This window comes from Erpetoichthys calabaricus, chromosome 5 (genome assembly GCF_900747795.2).
Source record: "Erpetoichthys calabaricus chromosome 5, fErpCal1.3, whole genome shotgun sequence".
NCBI classification, from domain to species: Eukaryota; Metazoa; Chordata; class Cladistia; order Polypteriformes; family Polypteridae; genus Erpetoichthys; species Erpetoichthys calabaricus.
In genome coordinates, this window is record NC_041398.2 from 140,015,980 (window position 1) to 140,042,454 (window position 26,475).

The 26,475-nt window shown below is 36.0% G+C and overlaps 1 protein-coding gene across 5 annotated transcripts in view; it reads left to right on the forward strand.

Annotated features, from left to right (window-relative positions):
• The window catches only part of fat1a (FAT atypical cadherin 1a), a 210,782-nt gene extending 188,971 nt beyond the window's left edge, over nt 1-21,811 (forward strand). For 2 of the 5 annotated variants that reach the window (XM_051928502.1, XM_051928501.1), the window contains exons 20-28: nt 463-594; nt 3,802-3,959; nt 4,119-4,581; nt 4,816-4,969; nt 6,054-6,164; nt 6,282-6,919; nt 7,674-7,811; nt 18,401-18,436; nt 19,175-21,811. In XM_051928502.1, the coding sequence (XP_051784462.1) occupies nt 463-594; nt 3,802-3,959; nt 4,119-4,581; nt 4,816-4,969; nt 6,054-6,164; nt 6,282-6,919; nt 7,674-7,811; nt 18,401-18,436; nt 19,175-19,794 (2,450 nt within the window). In that variant the 3' untranslated portion in view covers nt 19,795-21,811. Of the gene's footprint in view, nt 1-462; nt 595-3,801; nt 3,960-4,118; nt 4,582-4,815; nt 4,970-6,053; nt 6,165-6,281; nt 6,920-7,673; nt 7,812-8,159; nt 8,219-17,119; nt 17,180-18,400; nt 18,437-19,174 lie in introns of those variants that run through there. The other 3 variants (XR_007935176.1, XM_051928504.1, XM_051928503.1) reach the window with 3 other exon arrangements.
• Nucleotides 21,812-26,475: the final 4,664 nt, after the last annotated feature.

Genomic DNA, 26,475 nt, shown 5'->3' on the forward strand with positions numbered 1-26,475 from the left:
ATATTTGTCTTTTTTGGCAGAAATTATAAATCCATTATTTCCCTTTTTTACTATCTACAGTTAAGTACATTGATGAGGAAAACACCAGACTTTGGTGGTTTGTTCATACAGTAACAAACAGCAGAAACCTCGTTCACTATGAATGAACTTTCTAAATTGATATTTTTCATGCACAAGTTGGTCTCTACAAAACGTTAGGTGAAATTTCTTTATGTGCCACACACAAGCAGCTAGAGCCAGTCTTCAGTTGACAGGATGTTTAAAGACCAGAATTTGTTAAAATGCTTTAGGCTGTAGATTTTACTCCCATAGATTATAAATAATAATATAATTTCATATACAAATATTCAGAGATTTACTGTATGGAGTTTTATTTTGGTTAGGTTGCTTTTTATCTGAAAGATGATAAAAGTACAAAAATGTATTGATGACAGTTCTCTAACAGTTTTATTAATTTTCTAGGTGGCAAATGCCCTACAGCAGTGAAGTTGTGTGAAGGTAATTCATGCCCGGAAGGTACAGAATGTGTTCCAGATCAGAGAGAAGGAAGGTACAGCTGTGTGTGTCCAGGTGGCAAGCATGGAAAATGCTTAGGTAATGCCTTCTTTTATGAGCTCAAATTACTAGATATTCTCACCATAAACTGTAGGTCTGGACATTTGAAAGACTTAGTGATTTACCATAGTGGTTTATTACTTCATTCGAGGTGTGAATAATAAAATTGCATTTGTAATTATGTTTAGTGTATTGAATATTTTTTGTTTTATTTTTAAGAATGTTGCTCTACATAATTTTTAATCTTTCCTCAAATGTTACAGCATCTTCCATTAGTACTTAGGGTGTTGTACCATGTAAGCCATTATGGATATAGTGAGAAGTCAAGCAAAATTACATTTTATTGGCTAACTGAAAAGATTACAATATCATTACATTTTGCCTCAAGAAGAGGCCTGAGTTGCCTCGAAAGTTTGCATATTGTAATCTTTTTAGTATTTTCCATTAAAAAAATTTTTAATCACTTAATTTCTTAGAGTAATACATTGAGAACTGAGATGTAAAAATATTTCTGTATTTAGTTTATTTTTGCAACCTGAATGAAATTATAAAACAGTATGATCAAAGTGTGTTCATGTTAAAATATTGTGCAAGTCAATTAAATTAATACCTGGACTATGTAAAATCAAGCATGCAACAGCTTCTAAAATTCAGTTAAGTTTGCACCCAAGTGGTAATCTGGGTGTTATGGTATGTTTTGGATCTCACCGTTGAGGGTTTTTTTTTTTTTTTTGCCTCTGTATTTGGTTGTCTCTGTTTTTTCTGCGATTCTTCTCTAAGTTTTGTTTCTTACAGTTATTTTGTTATTTTTAATTGTCTTTTAGGCCACTTCCACACTACTACATTTTTATTTTAAAAAATGGCATTTTAAATTTTAGCTTTTTCACATTATTTATGAAAGAATTTTCATAATTGTTTCCCTATGCTAAGCATGCGCACAACATAGAAATCTTTAACTGGGCTTATGCTGGGCAACTTAATTTCTGAGTTGGCCTGAATTTTGGCTTCATTGTCTGTCATTTTGCTTGTAGTATGAGAATGGTTGTGATTGCTTTTTACATTTGGCCTGTTGCATGATCAGAAGAATTTCTGTCATGTCAGAATTTTCAAGTCGGATGTCTTGTAGTGTGAGTAGTCTCATGAGACGATTTTCTGATGTCACCATCAAATTTACCAAAATTCATTTTGTAGCAACGGCAGTACATTGTACGTGTATAGTCTGAGCACCCACTTTTTGACATGTCAATCAGACCGAATGTGCTCATGCAATTTGAGCACCTATACGAATGGTGACTCCATCCTGCACTGTGACTGGCTACTTGAACACGATTTCTGAAAATTACACAAAACACTACTGGATTTAGATGCATTCAGGTAAGCAACAAGGCCAGAAGAATGTGCTTTTCTTCTGTAAAGAGTGACCAGTTAGGGAATGAGATTTTTCAGTGAGCAGAATCCAGTCAGGAAAAAGTCATGTAATAAGCACAAGCCAACCAGAGCAAGATGGAATTAGTGTTTTTAGAAATATTTGTTTTCATCCATGAACATTGAAATGCTGTGCCAGCATTTTTTAAAAGTACCTGCCTTGGGAGAATGTTTTCAGTATTATTTGTTTTTGTCAATTGAAAATGCTGGTGTAGTGTGGACAAAAGGTGAAAAATGGAGATAAATATCTGTGTTTTTAAACAAAAACATAGTAATGTGGATGGGGCCTTAGTTACTTTTGTCAGTTTTGCAGTTACTTATCTTGTTGTTTATTTTTTGTTGTGGTACTAGAGGCCTGATTATTTAATTGTCCCAAGTGCTGCCATTAAATCCTTGAGGAAGTACCTGATGACTACATGAATCACTGGTTGCTCCTATAAGACTAAAGTGACATTAACTGTGTTTCATGTGTATCAGTCCAATTTGCCCTTGTGTTTTTTTTTGGTTCTTTGACCTTTTATCTCTGTTTAAGTATTTTGAACTGGGATTACTTTTTTGATTGTGTTAGTTCAATAATTTGGTTTGTTGTTATTTCTGTTTTTAGTAATTATTAGCTTATTTTACTTCCTTTTGCCCTATTTTTACCCTTTAATTTTTGGATTTTCAGCTTTTTTTTTTTATAATAAAGATATTTATTAAACAAATATTGGAATTTAAGAGAGTATGAAAATTTAACAAAGTTCATCATTTCAAAATAGAAGATAAAAACAATAACACAAAATTAGTACACCATGTCTAGGCATTAGCAACTTAAGGATGATCTGTAAGTGGACGGGATGAAGCGAGGCAGAATGGAAAGAAAGAACAGGAATCTGAGTGCTTTTTAAATTATAAATGAAAGATAAGTATTATGTAAATGTAAATGAAAACCCCTAACCAGTACTGTTTTAAAAATAATACCTGATAGATATGCATTTCTTACATATACACATTTATGATAACAATGATGTTTATGAATTAGGTAAAGTGAAACTGAGATGCAAAATGTAATTGACCAGCAGAGGAATTGCAGGTAGGTAGGTAGGTAGGTAGGTAGGTAGGTAGGTAGGTAGGTAGGTAGGTAGGTAGGTAGGTAGGTAGGTAGGTAGGTAGGTAGGTAGATAGATAGATAGATAGATAGATAGATAGATAGATAGATAGATAGATAGATAGATAGATAGATAGATAGATAGATAGATAGATAGATAGATAGATAGATAGATAGATCCAATACACAAAAGCAAGTCCAGAACAAAATCCAAACACTATAGAGAGACTGTGGTGGCAATACCTGAATGAGCAGTTCATGCTTTAAAACCTAACAGTATTTCCAAATTGAAACAGTCCTTTAAGAAAGAGTGGAATTAAAATATTCCACAGCAATTTGGAAGACTTGTATTGAATTATAAAAAGTGTTTGGTTGCGATCATTGCAGCTAAAAGTGGTGCAATCAATTATTAAGTGTAAGAAGGCCATTATATTTTTCACACATTGTTGTTGGATGTTTGTTCATTCAATAAACACCATAAGTAAAAAAAGAAAGGTTCACTCAGTTGTCCTTTATCTAATATTAGATCTTAATTAAAGATCTAAAAGTAATCAGTGTCAAATATTTGTAAAAGCAGAGTGAATATGGAAAGGGGCAAATATATTTTCATAGCACTATATCTGAAATATTTACCTCTGTTTAACTTTATCCAGAAACAGATCACTTAATGGTGTGTAGCATTTCAGTATTCACTAATTTTAATACATATTTCATTTTGCAAACACTTTTTATAGGAGGGCAGTCTTTGACATTCAGTGGCAACAGCTATATTAAGTACAGGCTTATGGAGAATGAAAATAAGGAAGAAATGAAGCTGTCCTTGAAACTGAGAACATATTCTTCACATGCAATTGTGATGTACGCCAAAGGAACTGACTATAGCATTCTTGAAGTAAGTCATGAGCTAAAAATGTGTGTTTGCATACTTGGCAGACATGCAGAAGCAGTTGTTACAACATTTAATTTTCTCTTGCATTATTGAGTTACATTTGTTCTTATATAAAGTGCTACAAATAATCCTCTTATTATAAGCTTTTGTTTTTAATTCCAGATCAGCAATGGTAGATTACAATACAAATTTGACTGTGGCAGTGGTCCTGGGATTGTGTCTGTGCATAGTATCCTGGTTAATGATGGTGAATGGCATTCTGTGCAACTGGAAGTGGATGGAAACTATGCCAAACTGATCCTAGACAGGGTTCATACAGCATCAGGAACTGCTCCTGGTACATTACGCACACTCAATCTGGATAATAATATCTTCTTTGGTGGTCATATTCGTCAACATGGTTCAAGACATGGCCGAAGTCCACAAGTCATCAATGGTCTGAGAGGTTGCATGGAATCTATTTTTCTTAATGGTCAAGAGCTACCTTTGAACAGCAAGCCACGAGTCTATGCAGTTATGGATGAGAGTGTGGAGGTCACACCAGGATGTTCACTTGCACCAGAGGAAAGCTGTTCTAGCAACACATGCTTAAATGGTGGCACATGTTCACCCCTTCCTAACGGAGGTATATTTATTTTCTAGATGTGTATTTCTTGTATTTATTTTCAGAGATAATATTTTCCTGGAATTCTATATTATTAAGCAGCAAAACTACAGTATCTTTAAACATAATAAAATGAACTTGAGGTTTCAGTTTCTCTTTACCCATTTTAAATTAAATTGCCAGTACTAAACATTACTATTTCTCTAACTGATTAGAGTAATTTGAATCAACTACTGATCTTTTTTTTTACATTAGGTTATTTTTGCAAATGCAGCACTCTGTTCATGGGAACTCACTGTGAAATCAGTGCAAGTCCCTGTGCCTCTAACCCATGCCTGTATGGTGGAACCTGCATTGCTGTTAATGACGATTTTATCTGCCAGTGTAGAGGCCAGTACTCCGGCCAGAGGTAAGCCTTTTTATTAGTTACACATTTTCTTCAGGCGATCAAAAGAAAAAAGAAGAAATCTATGCTTTCTATCAGTGCTTGTATTACTCAAGTAAACTCTTTCTGCTTAATCGTGCCATTACTGTGCTGAATTACTATTTGTGAAAGTTGCCCATAACATATAATGAATTCAATTCTTTATTAACTTTTTATCCCATCATTTGTTTCAGTATTTATGTAGAATATGCTACTGGTCTTATTTTGATAAAAAAAAAAATCCACTACATGATCATTTTAAAACGTATATAAAATAACTGTGATTACAATCTTTCATGCAACAACAATGCATCCTTGAAAAACTAAAGTGCTCGCTACTTGCAAATTTGCATAAATCACTGCAAAACAAGTTATTTTTCTTTACTGAGTGATAAAAAATATTGACAGTGTAATAAACTACATTTTTACTTAAATTTATTTCAGTATTTACAATATGTTTGTAAATATGGTAGAGGGGTAATCGTTCATTAAAATAACACTTGTTAAAATACACCTGTAGTCATTTTGGGGTTTTGAATAATCTGAAAGCATCAGTAACTTGTGTTCATGTTAGTATTGGAATACAAGCTCCCTGTGATTATTTTCTCAGTGTCTAAATGTATCTTATACAGTAAGCGTTGCAATGTTTTAACAATGATATATTTTGTGTTTATAAGAATTACTTAAGAATGCTATGAAATCACTTCAGTTTTTTTTTTTTTCGGCGTCTCTCTTAGATGTTGATTTATCTGATCAGAAAGCATTTTTATGATGTGTCCCTCAAAGTATTGATTTTATTTCTGATTAGCAGGTGGTTAATGTGTTTGGAAAGGTACTTTTATGCCATGCCCTTTAGAACACGTTGCCTTTCTGGTAATTTCTAAGCACCGTTTTCTAGAAGCACCATGAACAGCTGAGGGGTAGATGGGTGTCTTACGATTCCCCTAAGTACGGTACTTTACTAAACATGCTCATTTCTAAAAAAAGAATTATTTAATCTTTAAAATTAAAAATAGGTATATGATATACAGTATTCCTATACTACAATGTAATCTCACACTTTCTGCAGGTGTCAGCTGGGTCCATACTGCAAAGATAATCCATGCAAAAACAGTGGAAAATGTATTGACAGTCTTGATGGTCCTGTTTGCGAATGTGAGCTGGGGTTTCACGGAGAGAGGTATGTTCTTTCTTAGTCTATCTCATGTTTTGTTATGATTCATTATCTCTATGTATACCTTACATACTGTATTTAATTGACAATAACTATTTTTTTTTTTACTTTTCACTCCTTCAGATGTCTCAGTGATGTGGATGAATGTGTTAAAAACCCTTGCCATAATGGAGGTGTATGTGAAAATACATACGGATCATACCATTGTAATTGTAGTATTGGATATGGTGGCAATTTATGTGATGTACCTGTTTTCCCAACAAATGAATATGTTTCATCATCATGGAATATTGGCCTTGAAGAAGTGATAGGAATCATTGTCTTTGTTGCAAGCATATTCCTTTTGGTTTTACTTTTTGTCATCTTCCGGAAAAGAGTATGCAGACGGAAAAATTCAAAACAAGAAGAGAAGGATAAACACACTGGAGCTGTCACTTCCTTCTTGCAGCGACCATACTTTGATTCAAAAATAAGCAAGAATGTGTATTCTGATGTTCCCCCTCAAGTTCCAGTACGGCCTATTTCTTATACTCCAAGCATTCCAAGTGATTCCAGAAATAATTTGGACAGAAATTCCTTTGAGGGTTCTGCCATTCCAGAGCATCCAGAGTTCAGTACTTTCAATCCTGATGCAGTGCATGGCCACAGAAAAGCAGTGGCCGTTTGTAGTGTGGCTCCAAACCTGCCTCCACCTCCTCCCTCAAATTCTCCATCAGATAGTGATTCCATTCAGAAACCCAGTTGGGACTATGACTATGATTGTGAGTGCTCTTATTTTTTTATTATCTTTTTACCAATTTAACGTATTATGGTATTTGGTAAAGCATCATTTTTACTTTTATATTTATACTGTTGCCAAAATGTGTTTGAGCAGGCAATCCAGTGGTAGTTGATTTATATAATTCAAAAATGCTGAATATTTATTCCCAGTATGAATTCAAACACACCCAGACTATACACATGCAACAGAACCAACTCCAAACAGGAGTATTGTCAGTCACACACACATGTACTTAAAGGTTTCAAAATCTTATTACACTGTCTAAGGCACTAAGACAGAGAGAAACTGTAAGAATTACTAGAAATCTACCAATACATAAGGAATATAAGAGTAGGTCAACCAAGAGTGCCATCTCACAGTAAAGCATACCTAAAGAAATGTTGAGAATAAGCAAAAGTAATTAGGAATTCACAATTTCGCTCTGTGAGTGTGTGTTTGTGTGAGACTGTGCACTAAAACTGACTGTGAGCCTATCTAGAATTGGTTCCTGTCTTGTGCTTGTTGCTGCTAGTGTACTATTCAGTCTCTGACCACTCTGAACTGGACTAAGCAAGTTTAAGAATGTTACATGTGTTATGTTATGCTAATTTGTGTATTTTTAAACCACCCTAAAGAAAAGTTGTTGCCAAAACCTGGTTGAATGAAAAGTACAGCCACTGCATGCATGCTATTTAAAATTATGAAATGCAAATTAGTTAATGTCTGATTTAATAAAAACTTTTGTTTTTGTGTAGCTAAAGTAGTAGATCTTGATCCTTGCCTCTCAAAAAAGCCTATTGAAGACAGTGCTTGTCACACTTACAACACTCGTGGAAGTATGTCTGAAGTTCATTCCCTCAGTTCCTTTCAGTCAGAACTTTGTGATGACAATGGTATGTATCTGAAGTTGTGCTATTTGTTTTTGATGTGCAATTAATTGATAGTAATAAGTTACTATAAAGCTCAGTATTTGTCTACATTAACTTACTTATAAATTGTAGAGCTTTTAATCACCAGGTGATAATAATATGTAATCATCTCTTTAAAAGTTAAGATACTGGTTTTTTTTTCTTTAACTGTAACAATGTAGCAGAAATACTTGTAAAATATATGCATTTTAGTTGTAATTTGGTAGCTAACCTTTTAATTCAGCAGAGTTCCACAATGCTGTGTTTTGATTTGAAATGTGGTAAAGGGTTTTTTGTTTTTCTTCTTTTTTTTATAATTTATTTTGACCTTAGCTCCCATATGGATCAAATCTCTCCACAGAACAAGAGCAGGGTTTAACTAGGTGCTGCTTGTAAGTCTGACTAAATCAGTTATAAGGAAGCAACTAAAAGGCTGAGTGATTCTCTGTTGATAAAATTCTTCACCTATGTCTGCCTCTATGATTTGCTATTTGCACATTCATTGCAGTATCCTCAACATCACTGAACCATGTATAAAGTGTTAAAATTGCTTTTGCAACCTGAAATCTCTGTCGGAATATATTTGCAAAATACATGTTTCATGCCAAAAGCATTAGACTGTTTGATATCAGCCTGTGAAGAAAAGTTTATTGGTTAGTTTATTTTGAACAGATTTATAAGATATCTTCTTACTGATATTTTCACTTTGAGTTGTATCGTCCCCATGTAGAAACTGGAGTTTTTATTAAAATCAGTATATTTTTCCTCACTAGCCTATAAAGAAGCAAAATTTACCTTTATATAACAGACATCATTTTAGTATAGAACTATGCCAAACAAAAGTAGCAATGTAGTATTTTCCTTTTTCACAAGTTTTATGCAAGACAGTGCACATAGAAAACCTTATTTGGCAAATATACTATGGTACACTTAATCAAAACAGGGCATTTGTGTTCAACTACAGCATGGATACTTGACTTTCACATCCATCTATTCATTATCTCAGGGTGCTTACTTCATTACAGGGTTTTAGACAGCATACTTATCCCAGATGGGATGTTCTTTCATCAAAGGGCACACATTAATACTAACATAAGGGCCAGTATTAAGTCACTGATTAATCTAACATGCTTATTTTTGAGAAATGGGAGGATATGAGGAGTATGCATAACCTCCATACAAAATGTCATTGAGCTGGGAATTAAACCCAAGATTCAAGGTAGAAACATTAACCACTTCACTCCCCACGTGTACATTGAAAGACCTAGAATGCCTCATGCAATATATCAAAGATGCAACTTTCTGAAAACTCATTTACTTGCCAGTAGGATTTTCAATTTAAGAAAAAAAAATACACACCTGTCAAGCCCACTGTATAAAAAATAACATAAGAGCACCAAAAGCTGTGCCAAGAAAAGCAGTCAAGTGTATTTCTGGACAAAACGTAATGTTTTACTTTCAAAATGTGATAAACTGCTGTGTCTTTAAAAGAGAACAGCATCTTGATCTCAAACTTGACCCAGAGGATTTCTTATAGTTAAATAATAAATTGCATACCTGAAAACTTGAAGAATATATTTGTTTGAACATAGAGAAAAGCCAAGCAAAATGACACCTTTTATTGGCTAACTAGAAAGATTACAATATGCAAGCTTTCGAGGCAACTCAGGCCCCTTCTTCAGGCAAGATAAATTTAGGTTTGGTTCACACTTCTGCCTAACCAACTCAATCTCGATTTTTGATTCATTTTTGATTGTGTTTTCAAATTAATTATGTAAGTGATCCAAATCAGGATCCAGATATCTGGTGATGCAGTTTTAGCAGGCACTCTGAATTATCTGAGTGAGATATTGACACATAGTCAGTGCTGGACTAGAAGTTTTAATATTCAGGGCCCTACCTGTTGCAATAATTCTATACTAATAAAAGGCAAAGCCCTCACTCACTGACTCACTCATCACTAATTCTCCAACTTCTTGTGTAGATAGAAGGCTGAAATTTGGCAGGCTCATTCCTTCTAGCTTACTTACAAAAGTTAAGCAGGTTTCATTTCGAAATTCTACACGTAACGATCATAGCAGTCGACAACGTTCAACCATGTTAAACTTTCTTATTTATGGCCCAATCTTCACAAAATTTGGTAGGCAGCTTCCCTGCGCTAACCAAAACCGATGTACGTACTTATTTTGGTGGTATGACGCCACTGTCAGCCTCCATATTGAACTTTCCAACGGTCTTTGTTACTTATGGGCCCATCTTCAAGGAATTTGGTACGCGGGTTCCCAACGCTAACTGAATCATACTTACATACATATATATGTCCATATCCTGCAGCTCGGTCGCCGTGTGAGGCGGCGTTGGGTCCCCCATCCCCATGCCTCCCACGTATTTGGCTACCTGCCTATATAAGGCCATCCGTCACTGCGGTTTCTTCTTTCACTTCCTTGCTGTGCCATGGTATTCACGTCTCCCTGCTGATAACTGCAGCCTTTTTATTTAATCCATGGCTTCTCCACTGTTTTATTGTTCGTTTATTACGACTATAGTTATTGTGTAGGTATTTTAGACTTAGTTTACATTGTTCAGGTACCCATTTCCTTTATCATTCCAACCATACCCCCATTAACATGTCTATCAAGGTGATCACCATCGATCAAAGAACTGTCACCTGCCTTTTCCATTCTCTGTGTTACATATTGCACGGCCATATTAGGCTCACTCTTGATATCCGGAGGAACATTGTGTCTTATGTATTTAATGATTGGGACAGGTTCAAGGTGTGGACTGATGACGGTACAGGAGATAATTATACTACACAGGAGCACTATAAGAGTGAAATGCTTAAGCCCTTCACCTATGGTTCTGCATGTGAGTTGATGGCTGCCGCTGAAATGTTTGGTTGTCGCTTTCAAGTGCACCAAAATGGCCAAATATTTTACACCTTTGGACAACCGCCAATGCCTCTTAAACATCTTAGATTCACAGGTGACGATTTGAGTAGTGGACACTTTGATGTTTATGAATGTTTAAACTCTCAAAAGCTGGATGCGAAGTTATCAATGAAACCCATTTCAATTCAAACGCCTCCAATTTCCAGTAAGGCTCTGCTTCACAGTGACAATTAGTAAGTCTCAGGGACAGACCCTACAAAAGGTTGGCATTGATTTGAGGCAAGATTGCTTTTCACCTGGCCAACTATACCTTGCATGCTCAAAAGTAAGCTCAGCGCACAGCTTGGTCATATTACAACCGGAGGGCCGAACTGACAACATGGTATACAAAGAGATCCTTAACAAATAATTATTGGAATATTTTCCCTCAGTTTAAAAAGGTTTACTTTTCTTCTTAATAAAAATGTTAAAGCAGTACTTTGCCACTGCGAAGTGCGGGTATTTTGCTAGTAATAATAATAAGACTCACTATGTTAAATTATGATTACAAATATGCCTATTCATGGATGAATAAACACATAAAAGAATATAAAAAGAAGAACAAGTTATAAACAATGAATAAACTCAAAATATATATACCATCAAAACTACATGCTGGAAACACAACAAATATATACATAATGCCATCAATAACTGATGATAAGCCTAAATGTTCTTTAGCATTAACAGTCACTTTTTCATTGCCTTTATTTCATACTCCCACCAGTTTTCTCTTCAAATCTTCTACTTACTCATATGAAAATTGCACAGATTTAATAGTTCACATTAACCCTGATTAGTTGTGCTGTCATCAAGTGAAAATTCTTCAGCTGATAACCGACATTTAAAACAATGTCTGGTTTTGCTGTTTTGCAAGTTGAGGGAAGAAAGATGTTGAAAATAAAAATATTTTGATTTCTGATGCTGTTGCAAAGGTGCAAAAAAAGACAAAGACTTTTGAGTGCATCGCATCATTACAGTGAGGAATATGTGACGTATTGCCTATATGAGAAATGGATGAAGAAAAGAACCATGAATACTTTCTTACGTCAGTGCAGCTTGCCGTCATACTGTGTTATCTTGCAATGGTTGAATCCCCACTTCATTTCTCTGACATTTTCTACTTTGCACAGACTTACCTGTCTCAAATTTGCTTCCATTTTGTCTTGCATGTTTCCACATCCACTTTTAAAGAGCTGGCGATTTGATGCCAGCTGTTCTGACAGGCATGTTTGTCACTATGGACATGTTGATAGTTAACAATGATGCTGACATAACATACCAAAACTTGAACACATACAGTGATCCAGAAAGTATTCACAGCGCATCACTTTTTCCACATTTTGTTATGTTACAGCCTTATTCCAAAATAGATTAAATTCATTTTTTTCCTCAGAATTCTACACACAACACCCCATAATGTCAACATGAAAAAAGTGTACTTGAGGTTTTTGCAAATTTATTTAAAATAAAAAAATTGAGAAAGCACATGTACATAAGTATTCACAGCCTTTGAAGCTCGAAACTGAGCTCAGATGCATCCTGTTTCCCCTGATCATCCTTGAGATGTTTCTGCAGCTTCATTGGAGTCCACCTGTGGGAAATTCAGATGACTGGACATGATTTGGAAAGGCACACACCTGTCTATATAAGGTCCCACAGTTGACAGTTCATGTCAGAGCACAAACCAAGTTTGAATCTTTGCTACATGTAAACAGCATGAACAATCTATTTGATTGGTGGCATAAAATAAGCATTAGCCAGGTTGACACTACAATTAAATATGTCTCAATTCTAGCTTTTGACTTATTTCTGATTTGTCTGTTCAAATTAAGTATTCACATGATCCAAATTTGGTATGCGTGCTATTTTTCCTCAGTTTGTCATACAGATGTACCTTAATAGTCCATCCTTTTTGAACATCAACAGCATGCTGGCTGATGTGCTACTTAAAGTTGATTTCAGTGTAGGGCAACTGACAAATTTGTCAACTTGTGATGACAAGGATGAGATATGGAAAACAACAGATTGTAGTTGTTCACAGTGTATATGTCACTAGTGTATTTGTTTGTAAAACATGGGCACAAGTGATGGGTCAGGACAGGTGGGACAGAGAAGTGTAGGGTTTTTATTCAAAACTAACTTTTGACAGTTTCAGAATGTCAATGAGGATGTTCAGTTACTTATGTCGCTGTCCATCTGCAAGACTTTCACCAAAAAATATGTGCATGAAGTGTGTCATTTCCATCAGAAAATAAGTAGCAATTGGGCTTTACTGTCTGGCCACAGTATGCCACCTGACTTTCCTTCTTTGGGCTTCTGATTTGTTACTGTACTGTAAGTCATCTTGATTTTCAAAGCAGACAAACATTACATAAACATTGTTGTAAAAACAGATGAGAAGTGTAAGTTTCCAGACAGTTCCAAAAAAAGCTTTCAAAAGCAGATCACATTCTAAATCCAATCTGAAAAGTTCTAGTTCCATGCATTGTTGCTTTTGTTTTTGGCTGTTCAACGTTTTGGTAGAGTCAACCAGTTTTAATTTTATATAGCATTCTTCAGAGTGGATTGTCAAAATTGTGCTGTGTAATGAGTGGAATGAGTAATGCTGGTCTATATTTTGGTCTACAGTGCATGTAGATTTTCACTCCAGACAGTTCCTTAATGTGTTGTATAGCCTTGTTGTTAACTCAACTGCCCATCCCAGAGATTAACAATGCTTTGCTTGTTAAGAATGTTACATTCTTTATTATTACATTTTCTTAACCAACATGCATTCCATGCCTGTTCACAATTAATGATATACCTCATACTCACTTAATGTCATGGGGGATGGAGCCTATCTCAGCAGCACTGCACAAAAATCAAGAAACAGAGCACCAGTGCATTGCAGGGCCCATTCACACACATAAATACACACACGGTCATGGCCAAATTTTGAATTGTGAATTTACCTAACCTAAACATCTTTGGAGACATGGGAGGAAAACTAGAGTACCTGACATAAAACCCAAGCAGTCATGTGGAGAATATGCAAATTCCTAAATGGACAACTCTTGGGTGTACAAACTGAACTCTATATCCCTGAAGTAGTGGCACTAGCTATTGCCATACTGAGCAGCCATATTTTAATACTTTTTAAAGTATCAGATGTGAATTTATCTTCCTCCCCTCCTGATTTGACCCTAAATAACAGCACCAGCATAAATTCACACCCGATCTGACACTTTTCGTTTTCAGATAATATTGCATTAATGCGATGATGTTTTCTGATTGGTACTATTCAGGTCATAAAATTATTTCTTCAAGATGTCTCATATATTTGTCTCTTTCTTTTTTTCCCTGGTGCTGCGCTGACATCATGCACCAGAAGGTGTGAGCTTTTTCAGTGCGAGCAGGAGCACGCGGTTGGCCGGTTGCTTGTGCTATAACAAGCTTGATCTGGTGGCGATCAACACGCATGTACTGTGCAAGTATTGTACGGGGTCCACTGAGAAAAGAAGAGTGTTCATGGCTCACTTTGTAGAGGAACTTTCTTTGTTCTGCATGTCCTAGGGTGCAAAAGAAACATCACCATGCATCAAAATGTGGAGACTGGGCACAATCAGAAAGAAAAAAAAAAACACACGGTCACTGATTACAACTGCAAGAAGGCATGCGAATGAATATGAATAATATGAATAATGTTACATCAGTGCCACGTTTTCTGAAATGTACTTATACAGGTCATAAAATGAATAATTCCAAATATCATATATACATACCTATGTCTCTGTTTTTCGTCAGTGTGGCTTTGACATCATGGACCATAAGGCGCATACTAATTCAGCGTAAGCAGGAACAGTCAATAAAACTGAATAAAAAAAAATCAAGTGACAATGAGATAGGAAGAAGGAAGATTCACCAGCGTTTGCGTGTCAGCTTTTATCCCTCCAGATCAGAGAATATCCAGTTCCATCTATAGTTATTCCCAGTTTCAAATAAAAACTAACAGCGTCAGATCCCGTGGGGGGGGTGGGAGTAGTATGTATTGTGATCGTGACTGAGAGAATAAAAGTGAAAAAAAAACTTTTACAAGTACTAGAAATTTACACAGGCTGTTACAGACGCAAATCAAATGTATGCTTTTATTGTATAATATTAACAATAAGAGAAGCTCACTACTCAAAACGGTAAATATACGAGATAGTCAGGTTCGAACCAGGGGACTCTTCATTAAAAGTCAGCAATTCTTGCTACTGCACCACAGAAGCTATTGCATCATCGTTGAACCTTCTGTAAAAGTGTTTATTTGATCTTTTGACTTCAGGCTTTACACATTATATAGTTTACGTCTACATTTTGTCACTTATTACTAAAATATGAATAACGTTTCTGTTTTAACAATGTGTTTACACAGATTATTGTAGAAACGGAACAGACATGAAATGCGTGTTTTCCAAATAACAATATATTATTTCCATTCTAAAGCTCCAGCACTTCACTCCCAGATAATCAATCAAGGCTGGAACTGAGAGAATGTTGTGCCCGTTCTGCGGCGGTGGGGGGGATGTAATAGTAGGTTGCTTGCTGCTTGTCTTGATCGGCACATTTACAAGACAAAAGACACTGACTGAGAAGTCTGAAGGGATTTAAGGTGGGACGGATTTACTAGTTTTTTCATAGGTTTTGGTAATTCTAGTGTTAACATCCATACTGAGCTAAATATAGTTGAAAAGCTGACTCTTGGAAGGTAACAGTACTCTCCAGTGACATGTTACATCAATACAGCAAACTCCATCCATCCATTATCCAACCCGCCATATCCTAACTACAGGGTCACGAGGGTCTGCTGGAGCCAATCCCAGCCAACACAGGGCACAAGGCAGGAAACAAAGCCTGGGTAGGGCGCCAGCCCACCATAGGGCGCACACTGTGGAAGAAAGTTTAATACATACAGGCACCCAACTGGAATGCCCCGATTTAACTAATTAAACACAGGCAGGAGAAAGCGTCAATCATTATTCTTTATCTAAATCTTCGAAGAGGTAACAAGTGTATTATATGTTAGCCACATGTTAGTCACAATGCTACAAGGGAAAAAATGTACTTAGCGCTATATTTATACAATTCATTGATTAGGTCACTGTTCTTTAAAAGGAATTCATTACAAATTCAGAAAACTTTTAACATGATTGGTTACACCTAGTTGCTAACAGGACATGCACACCTTTATTGATAGTCCTGTTTGTTTAGGATGTACGTGACTTTTTGAATGTATGTTTTTCATTTTTGTGTTGAGGAGTTGTGTGAATTTGAAGAAGAGAAAAGAACAATGACCTATATATATTATGATCCAGCTTGGTACAAAACAGGAAACACATTTTATCATAGTGAATAAAAATAACAGCGTCAGCTTTTAAGCATAAGCTCAGAAGCATATGAGACTCAGACACATGCCAGGTGCACACATAGAGCAGGGTTCAAATTTCTCACTACAAAACCCAATGTGTTGTCATACTTGGCGCCACTGAGATGTCTCAAGGACCCTAATTAGCAAGAGGTCGCTCTACCATTCCAAATTAGTTGTCTCATTCAGTCCAATTTCACTGTAGCCTACTGTTTTTTCAAAATGCATCTCAAAATATATTTTTTAAGGTGTATAATACAAAAAGTTGATATGGACATGAAAAGCCAAGCCCCATTAGGTGTAAGCAGCCATTTAGGTTTGGTAATCAGATGCCTACAGCACTGTAATGTTCAAAAGTAGCACTGAATTGCAATGATAAAGATAAACTTTTACTAGACCATATTTAATAGTAAAACATAAAAGGAAACACTGAAGAACTCTTAGAATATCTGAGAGTTGCTAAGGGTAAATATTATACAAATGGACTTATCTGTCTATAGCTGTATTTAACTTTTAGTGATTTAAGGTAATTTCTATTTTTTTCGGACAAGTTAAATTAACCAAAAGAACAGAGGCAGAGGTTTTATCTATGAGAATGTCTTTTGGTTCTTCCTTGCTGGTTATGAATGTTACACTGTGTAATAAGTGCTATGACTTGATACTGATATAATAAGTACTTTCCACAAGAAAAAAAAATAAATCCCTTCGTTTGTGTTTTTGTTGTGGTGTGTCCAGATCCATGTTCTATGTCTATTAAGTGGTAGCTGTTAAAGCTTTTTTTTTTTGCTTATTTTTTCATATTTTTATTTTTTGCCATTTCTAATGCAAGTATTTTCAACCAGCACACCAGTCAAATCACTGTTTTAGTTTAAACTACACAATTATTGTATTGCTTTAAAGTAACATTTTTGTAAGGTGTTAAAAAATACAGGACTAATCATACATTTGTTTGCTCCTTTTCTGCTTCTTACAAGCTTCTGTAGTGACTGTAATACACCTTGTCAATCCAGTTGTTGACACGGTGGAAAAAGAAGGTATTCTTTTAATCTGATTACACTGTGTGTTTGTCATTATGATTGCCTGTATTTGTGTGTTGTGATAAAAAACCAAAAACTATATTTGTATCGTATAAATTACATTTTTCAGGACTAATTTTACTTCAAATGACTTTTTAGATGCAGATATTATAAAAAAAGAATGGCAAGTATAGACATCTTCAGGATCAAACCTACTAAATTTTATTAGCTATGTGTTGTGTGCATTTTGTATTAAAGCAGGGGTGTGCAAAGTCATTCCTGGAGGGCCGCAGTGGCCGCGGGTTTTTATTCCAACCCAGTTGTTTAATTAGAAAACAATCCTTGCCAATAATTACATTTCATGGCTTGTTAGTGCTTTGACTCTGCTATGTCAAGTCATTCTCAAATCCTAGATTTTTTTTTCCATTCTAAAGATATCCAAATATTTTGAAGTGTAAAACAGATTGGTAATTCTCAGTCCTTGACTTTTTTGTCTTCTCTTTCCTTCCAAGTATTTAATTAAACCAAATAGTGCATGATAAATACACACAGGCGTAAAGGGTAACAAGCAAAATGAATAACTGCTGGTTTCTTTTGTCATTTGCATCTTATTGCTAATAAGGAGCAATTAAAAACCAAGAATGCAGCTGTTTAAGACTTAAATAAGCAATAAGGGTTCAAAATCTTAACGAGGGAGATAACTAAAATGAAACAGAAGTGTTTCTAGAGCAATTAGTGCTTCTTATTAAGCAATTGGGTTGGAACAAAAGCCTGCAGCCACTGCGGCCCTCCAGGAATGACTTTGCACATCCCTGTATTAAAGCCATCTTTTGCTTCACTTTTTACTATCTTAAACTATTTGGACCTTAGGTTAGGTAATTTCAAATAGTTATCTCTGAGTAAGTGTAACAAAGAATCCAAAGCCATTTGTTTAGATGATAAACCATAAAATAATAAGCTGATTTAAATGTTACCTGTTGTTTTTGAGTCTGACATGCTCAGGTGAGTGACAGCCTATGCTTACTGGTTTGTCAATGCCATTCCTTAAATTAAATGGCAGTTACACCGACTTGTTCAGTCTTGAGAGAATGTTGTTAAAAAATCAGGAAATTGTTTTTATAGTAAAACATGATAAGCTAGCCAGTTGATGACAAAACAAGACTTTGTGTCATTTTCTTCTACTGAGACATCTTTGTGACTCTCAATGTTTTCTTCTTCCCTTTCTTTGCCGCCTTTAAGAGTCTCTTGCGGCTCATGACCTCAGGAATCAAAGAGGTGAATTTCTTGCATGAGTATTTTTTGTGTGTGTGTGTGTGTGCGCATAAGCTTAAAGCTAATTACTTGTCTTTCACCTGCATCTCACACTGAATGCTATGCATAATTTATTGAAGTGAATTTATGTGCTGTTCATATTCATGTGTACCCTAATGAATAAACACCAGTGGGCACTTTACTTATTTTAACAGAAACTAATTTTACAGTACCAGCTGGAACAACATTCTGAAAAGTCATCCTTTTTCATTGACAACAGGGTGAACTTTTTGAATGTTGTGCTGTTTTTCTGACTTTCTAGATGTTGTCATTAATTAACACTAAAAAAAAAGCAAAACTGATTGGGAAAAAGTTACAATTTTATAACACCCCAGTATCCTGTGATTTACTAGCATTATTTATTATTAATCAGTTTTATTTGCAGTAAATGTAGACGGAATGGAATAGTGATAAGTTAGTGCCCATGAGACTGGGTTTAAATCACATGGTGACTCTGAACTGGCCTGATGAGATGAACCCTTCCATTGACTGACACCCCATCCTGACTTGGTTCCTGTCTTCTACCTCTTGTTATAGGCTGTAGTTCTCTAAGTCCCTAAAATGGATAAAATATGATGTATCAAGTTTTGTGTTTTAATGCATAATTCACAAGTTGCAAATAAAGGTCTTTTCATTTGGTTGGTTTGCTTGTAAAATTATTGTCCTATTTTTTAAGTTCTTATTTTTGTCATTTCTTTGCAGGGTATCACTGGGACACATCAGATTGGATGCCAAATGTTCAGCTTCCTGGTATCCAGGAATTTCCACAGTATGAAGTCGTTGAAGCACCAGCCCCACTTTATACAGATCCTAATGTCATCGACACAGACTATTATCCAGGGGGTTATGACATTGAAAGTGACTTCCCACCACCGCCAGATGACTTCCCTCTGCATGATGAACTGCCGCCATTACCAGAGTATGACGATCAGTTTGAATCTGCCCCACCGGTTCGAGACTTGTCCAGTGCAGGAAGTCTGGGTTCATCTTCACAAAGCAGGCAGCATTACAATTTTAGCAAGTACTTGGCACATCCCCATTACACCACTGAATTGTCAGGAACTCAAAGCACATCCATTGGAACAAATAATTACAGAGGAACATACCCATCGTACACTTTAGAGTACAGTGGAGACTTTGAGACCCCTAATGTAGATAACATGTCCATGTCGTTGTATACATCTACAGCCTCCTGCTCTGATGTATCGGCATGCTGTGAGGAGTCAGAAGTCATGATGAGTGACTATGAAAGTGGGGATGAAGGCCATTTTGACGACGTTACCATTCCCTCTTTGGATCCCCAACAACATACTGAAGTCTGACACTATATTGAAACTCAAGTGCCTGGACCCTTAAATAGAATTCACTCATTTGACCTTAATACACCCAACAAATTATTCCTGCCTGTTCAAAGACTATTTATAAGCTGATTTCACATTCTGGTTAAGAAAGGCTATAGTGGGGAAGTGTCATCTTGCCTCCTTCATTTGTCCTGTCTCCTGCAGTACTGGAAATTTTAAAATAACAAATTTCTCTGGCTGTGCCATTGGTCATGTGTGTATCTATCTGCTCAGACTTTGAAGGAAGTTAGAAACAGGTGTATAATTCACAAAAAAAGACTATTCAATTAAATATCTGTATTTATATAGTTCTAATGCAGAGACTAATTTTTTTAATTCCACATCATTCAATTTTATGTAAATTTCAATGTACAGTTTTGATTTAAAGATTTAAATAGGTTTTGTAGATATTTTTTTTAAATAAAATAGTGGTGTGATTTATTATACAGTGGAACCTCTAGATACGAGTTTAATTCGTTCCAGCACTGAGCTTGTATAGCGAATTTCTCGTATCTAGAACAAACTTCCCCATTGAAAAAAATGGAAATCCAGTTAATCCGTTCCGCACCCCAAATATATTAACATAAAAATCAATTTTCCTAACAAATAACACTAATAAATTATATATACTGTAGTCTACCTTTAATAAATAACACTGGTAAATAATATAACTGATTATTAAAAGAATCAAAACAGGTGTCCAAAGTGCAGTAGAGCATTCAATAAATCTTTAAATAAATAATCCTTAAAACAGTTGTGAAGTGGAGGTTTAAAATACACAAGAATAACAATCCTTTAACACGAGGTTAAAACGTCAAAAGGATGCAGTCTTTAAAAAACAGATGACAATCCCCGGTGCTTCTTCTCTGTTAGCGTCAGCGTCTCACCTGCTTCTCCCATGCGGGCTCTGCAACAGGCGAGACACTCTTAATGCAGCTGACCTTCTCTACACCGTCCTGCTTCAGCTGTTTGGCTCGCCTGTTCAGCTCACTGTTCAGCTACACGCGAGCCTGCACTCCCTTGCTCTCCCGCACCGACTTCCTTCCTACGCCCGCCCGCCTGCCCGCCTGCCTGCCTGCCTGCCTGTCTGCCGCAACCTCCGTTCTCTCTCCTCTCTTTTCTTTTACTTCTTCTCCCCCCTAACTTGCTCGCGCTTCTCTATATATGCGGGGAGGACATGGCAGCTGCAGCCCATCAGCCACAGGAACAATCATGGATGTGGGCAGTTTCCCACCTGTGCACTTAAGTGAGAAACGCAGACACCGCAGATCGCGGCTCGCAACAGCTACCACGCCCCCTCGCTAAGCCGTGAGCTATACCCACAGCCTGGCTCGTGGCTCGTTACGCGAGCCAATGCTCGTATTTAGATCTGAATTTTTCGCTCATACTTTCCTCGTATTTTGAATTTCTCGTATACAGAGGTGATCGTATCTTGAGGTTCCACTGTATTAGCACCCAGAGACAAATAGTTAATGGGATTTCACTGTATCTTCATCACTGAAGTTCTTCAAGATTATTTCCATAAACTTACCAAAATCAAGCTGTATATGGTGTGTGTAACCTTTTGCTACTTGTTATTTTTTTGGGGTGGGACAGGTCAGGGGCTGACACGTTGGAAATGTCTTAAAAGAGTGACTGCATTTTTGTAAGCTGAAAGTTTATTATTATGATTATAGTTATTTTTTTGTTCATCTGAAACATGGATCCCACTGTCAAGCCAACCGCAACACAAGAGTGTTCAGGTATTTGGACATGTATGACAGGCTGGTCTTTTATGGAATAGCTCAATCTTTCCTATTGGCAATAAATTATTAATAAAATCAGTATGTGTTTGTTCATTTACCCAATTGCAGAAATGATTTAGGGGTTTGACTTTCTATTTTAAATGCAATATTTTCCAAAAAATAAAACTAAAAACACCATTGTTGTTGTAAAGAAAACAAGAGCAGGCATTGACTAGAAGAATATGTTCTAATAAAAATTCTTCACTTTGTCTTTATTTTTTATGTTCTTTTTTACTTTTGTTATAACCTGTTATGGTGCTGAAGAATGGCCACTTGTTACATATTGATCCTATCAAATTTGTGTGTTTTTTTTTGGTTTTTTTTTGTTTTTGTTTTTATTTTCTGTATTGTAGTAATCTGGCTTCTGCGTTGTAAAAATAAAATTGGAAAGTAGTCCTTTTCTAAAGCACACTTTTTTCCAGAGATGTGAGAACAATTGTGGAGTCTTCTAACATAACTTAAAAGGACAAAAAGATGAGTAAATCTTCAGAAATCAGTCAGCTTAACAGAATCAGTGAAATTTGGATGTCTTCTTCAGAGCTCCTCTCATGAAGGGGAAAGGTAAGCTGTCTTCTTTGTGAATCTGAAAGACTGAAGCACCCCAGTTGGGCAAAGACTTCTTATATTAGAGAAACGAGCAATTACAAAGACTCATATTACTGTGAGGTATGAGAGTTGTGCTCCTTTTTCTGACTGAAGTTTGTAAAAAGATGTTTTCTTTGCAACCAAAGTGATATTGCTGCTTCCCCTGTCATAGCATATAATCTTACTGTTTTTGTTGCATGTGTAGTCCAATTCCACATTGGAGTTATTATTCAAGATTTGGACAAAGAACAAAGAATTTGGGGCAAAGAAGAGAATAAAACCAAGTAACCACCAACTTACTCTTTCAGGTGTTTTTCTGGCCACGTTCTGGGAGTGAATGGCCGCTTTTTCTGTTTTTGGGAAAAAAATAGCTGGCCCGTTACATAATGGACTCCTTCTACACTGGTTCTCTGTGTGGACAGAACTGAATCATCAACAAGAAGAAGTGAAGGAGGCTTGTGTTTTATTGTGCACAGATGTAGAAATGATCTCATAAAGCTGCTAACCATATGTTGAATATTTGATGATCAGTTTCATTCATTTTATATTCTGAGAGATCTGTAGCTTTTATTTTTGTCTACTACAATGTCATTACAAAATATAAACATTTACATTCTGAGGCATTATTGGTGCTGGTTTGCGTATTTAAGAATACATACTGCTAATATCATCAGTATATCACCTGCCCAAACAGGGGTTCTAACATCCTAGTGAGTCACACCTAACTCAGACATGTTTCTGACCACTAGCCCTGCTCATTTAAATAGTCAGATTGTTTCTCAGCACTCCTGAACTGGGAATAACTGAGGGCAATTGTTATACAGTCCTGAACTCAAGAGGCTGAGGAGAAAATTACAGCATCTGGGAAAATGTCTACAGATTCTTTACCAGGTCATGATGAATATGCAATGGTCATCAGCAGGTTCTTCAAAAGAAACACGTGAATGACTGTGTGCCTATGAAAAATTTTGCTCTTGACACAATTTCCTGAAGGCTCACACTGCAAGCTGTTTTCAGAGAATCGTGCAAAAAATGAAAGTACAAGCTAATGAAGGCAATTTAGGTTACTTGAGAAGCTCAGTAACAGAAAGAACTGGAAGATGAATACCACAGCATCTGTGATGCATGTAGTACATGTCCCAAATAAATGTAATGCTTTCTACATCTGTATTGATCCCAACAACAACCTCCATTCCATGCAAGTTCAAGCAGTAGCACAAGATTCAACCTTCTCAGTTTTTGTGGATGGAGAATTCTTATAAACCAACATCTGTAAACCCACTTCAGGTTTGCTTATCCCCACAACTGGTCCACAAAGATCCCTTGCACCTCATACCAATCCTAGCACACCTAGATGATAATAACTGCTACCATTTACATATCATAGCTCATACTTAAATACTTTTGTACCATCAGGTTACTCAGCTTATAACTAGAATTTTGGCATCCTTTCTGCCAAACCCCACTGGTAGCGTCGGTTCATCCGCGCTGCACAAGGTTGTGTGCTGAGCAGCCTTCTATACTATATATAGTGGGTACAATATGTCTTGGCCGAAGGCAAACCAAAACCACCTTCAGATGTCTGTTGAAAGCTTGAATGTTTTCATCTATGCTGACCATCTTCTGTGGTTGAACTCCTAACAGCCTGGTACGGCACCTTAGCAGGTCAGGACCACAAAGCAACTCAGCATTACTACAGGTGCACAGCCCCTACTGTTCAGGACTTACAAAACCCATGTCTTACGATGGATGTTATTAATTAATTTTCTTATAGGAGTAAAATATTCATATTTTTTGGGGATTTTTACCTCAGGCCATTAGTTTTATGTTTGGGCCTCCTAAGAAATGTTACAATTTTTTGTTTCACAACGCCATATAGGTTTTGCCATTTTCTGTTATTCAGAGCTGCAGTTTCTATAAGAATTTTACCCAGAAGGCACTGGGTGATGTGACACAAATGGCATAACCAGAAGGCCTGCCACACATTTCATTTATTTGTACTTATTAAGATGTTTTTCAAAGCACAAAGAACCAATTTCATATTCAACAAATCTGTACAAGAATGAAATTGTGCTTTGTGAAGAAATAGTTCTATCAAACACAACACAATAAAGAACCATAAAGATTTGGTGTTGCCAAATAGGGGGTTTTCCTTTGTGTATAGTATGTCCTGTTTGGTGATTGTTAAATGTTAGTAACAACACTGGTAGCTCAGATGCCTGGTCTTTAAATATGGAGTCTGTATCTTTAAACAGTTTACACGGATGTGGAGGGGCTTGTGGGATTTTTTAGTTTGTAGTTGTAGGCGCTGCTTAAAACCAGAAGAGACGGAATTTGGCGGGACTTTCTGACTTTTCCTTTTTCCACCAACTTCATCAATGGCAGCTCCTAAAATCCTTTTATGAATTGTACATTTGTGGTGGAGGCGGATTTTGTACAGGAATCGGAGAGAGGGATTGTATTGGGTTCCTTTTTTTAACTCATTCTTGTCTGCAGTTGCTGTTTGTGAAGAGGTGCGCCACAGAAGATCATTCACCTTCTGGACTTTGGTGGTAGGACTGTGTTCATTATCCATTTTTCCATGAAGCAGTTTACAAAACCACATCTTTCCTTCTGTTAACAGTTGTTTTCACTTCAGGATCCATACTCATCAATTACCATAAAAGTTTTTCCAGGATTGTAAATATCATTGGGGGGGTTTGTTCGTAGTGATTGTTTGTATTTTTGTGATTTTCTTTGCTGTGTTTGTACATCGTTATTATAGTAGTTAATATAAATGTTTGTTACTGAATGCAGTATATTTAATCAGTTTGGACATTTTTGTGGTGTGTGTCAATATTCAGATGTTGGGGTAAAAATACTGTAGAGCTTAGGTGTTGGCCTGATTTCATCCATCCCTCATTTTATAAAAGCATATTGGGCTTCATCTCTATGCAAATATGTTGGCAACCTCAGCACCCTCCCAGATGTTGGGGTTCATTACAAAGTGCCTTTAAAGAACCATTATTTTTAAGAGTGTAAGACAGCATGACGCAAGTGTTCCTTAATCTTTCTGTAAAATGTTGCTGAAGATCAAAAATGTCATTTTTAAGCTGTCGTTTTTCAGAAACTCCAGATTTTGCAATGACTTCTTCTGACTCTGCCCTTTTCCCTTAAGCTATTATATTGTATAACTCCAGTTCTTTAAGATGAGCGTTTTGCCCCAACTCTGACAACTACATGAGCATACATAATTTGTATTACTTATATCATGTTTAATGTATAGCGTTGTGTTCTTATACTTCTGGCACTAGTCTGTTAGAAACATGCAAGAACCTTTCTGTACTGTGTGAACATGAAAGTGAACTTGCGGGAAATACTGGAGGGAAAACCAAATTTCTTTGGCCTAATGTGAGAATGCTAAATAGGTTAAGAAAAAAATATTTAAATATAATTACAGCAATTCATTCAACCACTGTAATGTTGGCATGTCTATGTGCAGCTTTGGAAGTGACTGAAGTAAAACACCGAACCAATCCAAGTACACATAAATTAAGACAAATATGAAACAAAAACACTCCACTGTGTCTACTGTATATATAAAATAAGTTTAACATCAGTGAACTAAGTGAGGTGGTCTTCTTGCGATGTACAGTATTTAGAATATGGCCACTATCCTAAGAGATTCTGAGCAGCCTACTATCTGCATTACTGCCTCTGTATCAATATTTTGACCATACTTAAACTGATAGTGGCGAAGAGGTTACTCAAAATAGCGTTCTCATATATTAAAATTCACAATATGGTGTAGTATGGGATGTATTTTCTGCAAAAAAGGAGATGCTAATTAAAATTATAAAATGAAAAAGCAAAAGAATGCATTTTCATTTATAATTTTAATTTTCATTTCCTTTTTTACAGAAAATACCTCCCATACTGTTCTTGTTGAACGTAAAAATCCAAACGGGGATGTTGTGATTGATTTATCCATTTTGAGTTTTTGTTTAAACTTCGTTACATACAGTATGTATTGCAAACCCAATGGAAAAGAAAATATTAGGGCAATACTGAATTTTCATTTTCATTTTAGCAGTTATTATACATGTCATAAAGAAAAAACTCATCTAAAGTCGGGATTGCATTTTAATTTAATTATGACACACCAAGATTAATATAGAAAATGAAAAGACAAAAGGCTGATTTTAAAGTTTTCACAAATGACTGTTATGTGTGTGGAAAATAAAATTACGAATGGTGTTATTTCATTTTATTTTTTATTTATGCCACATCCTTGTGCATGGACTTTGAAAAATAA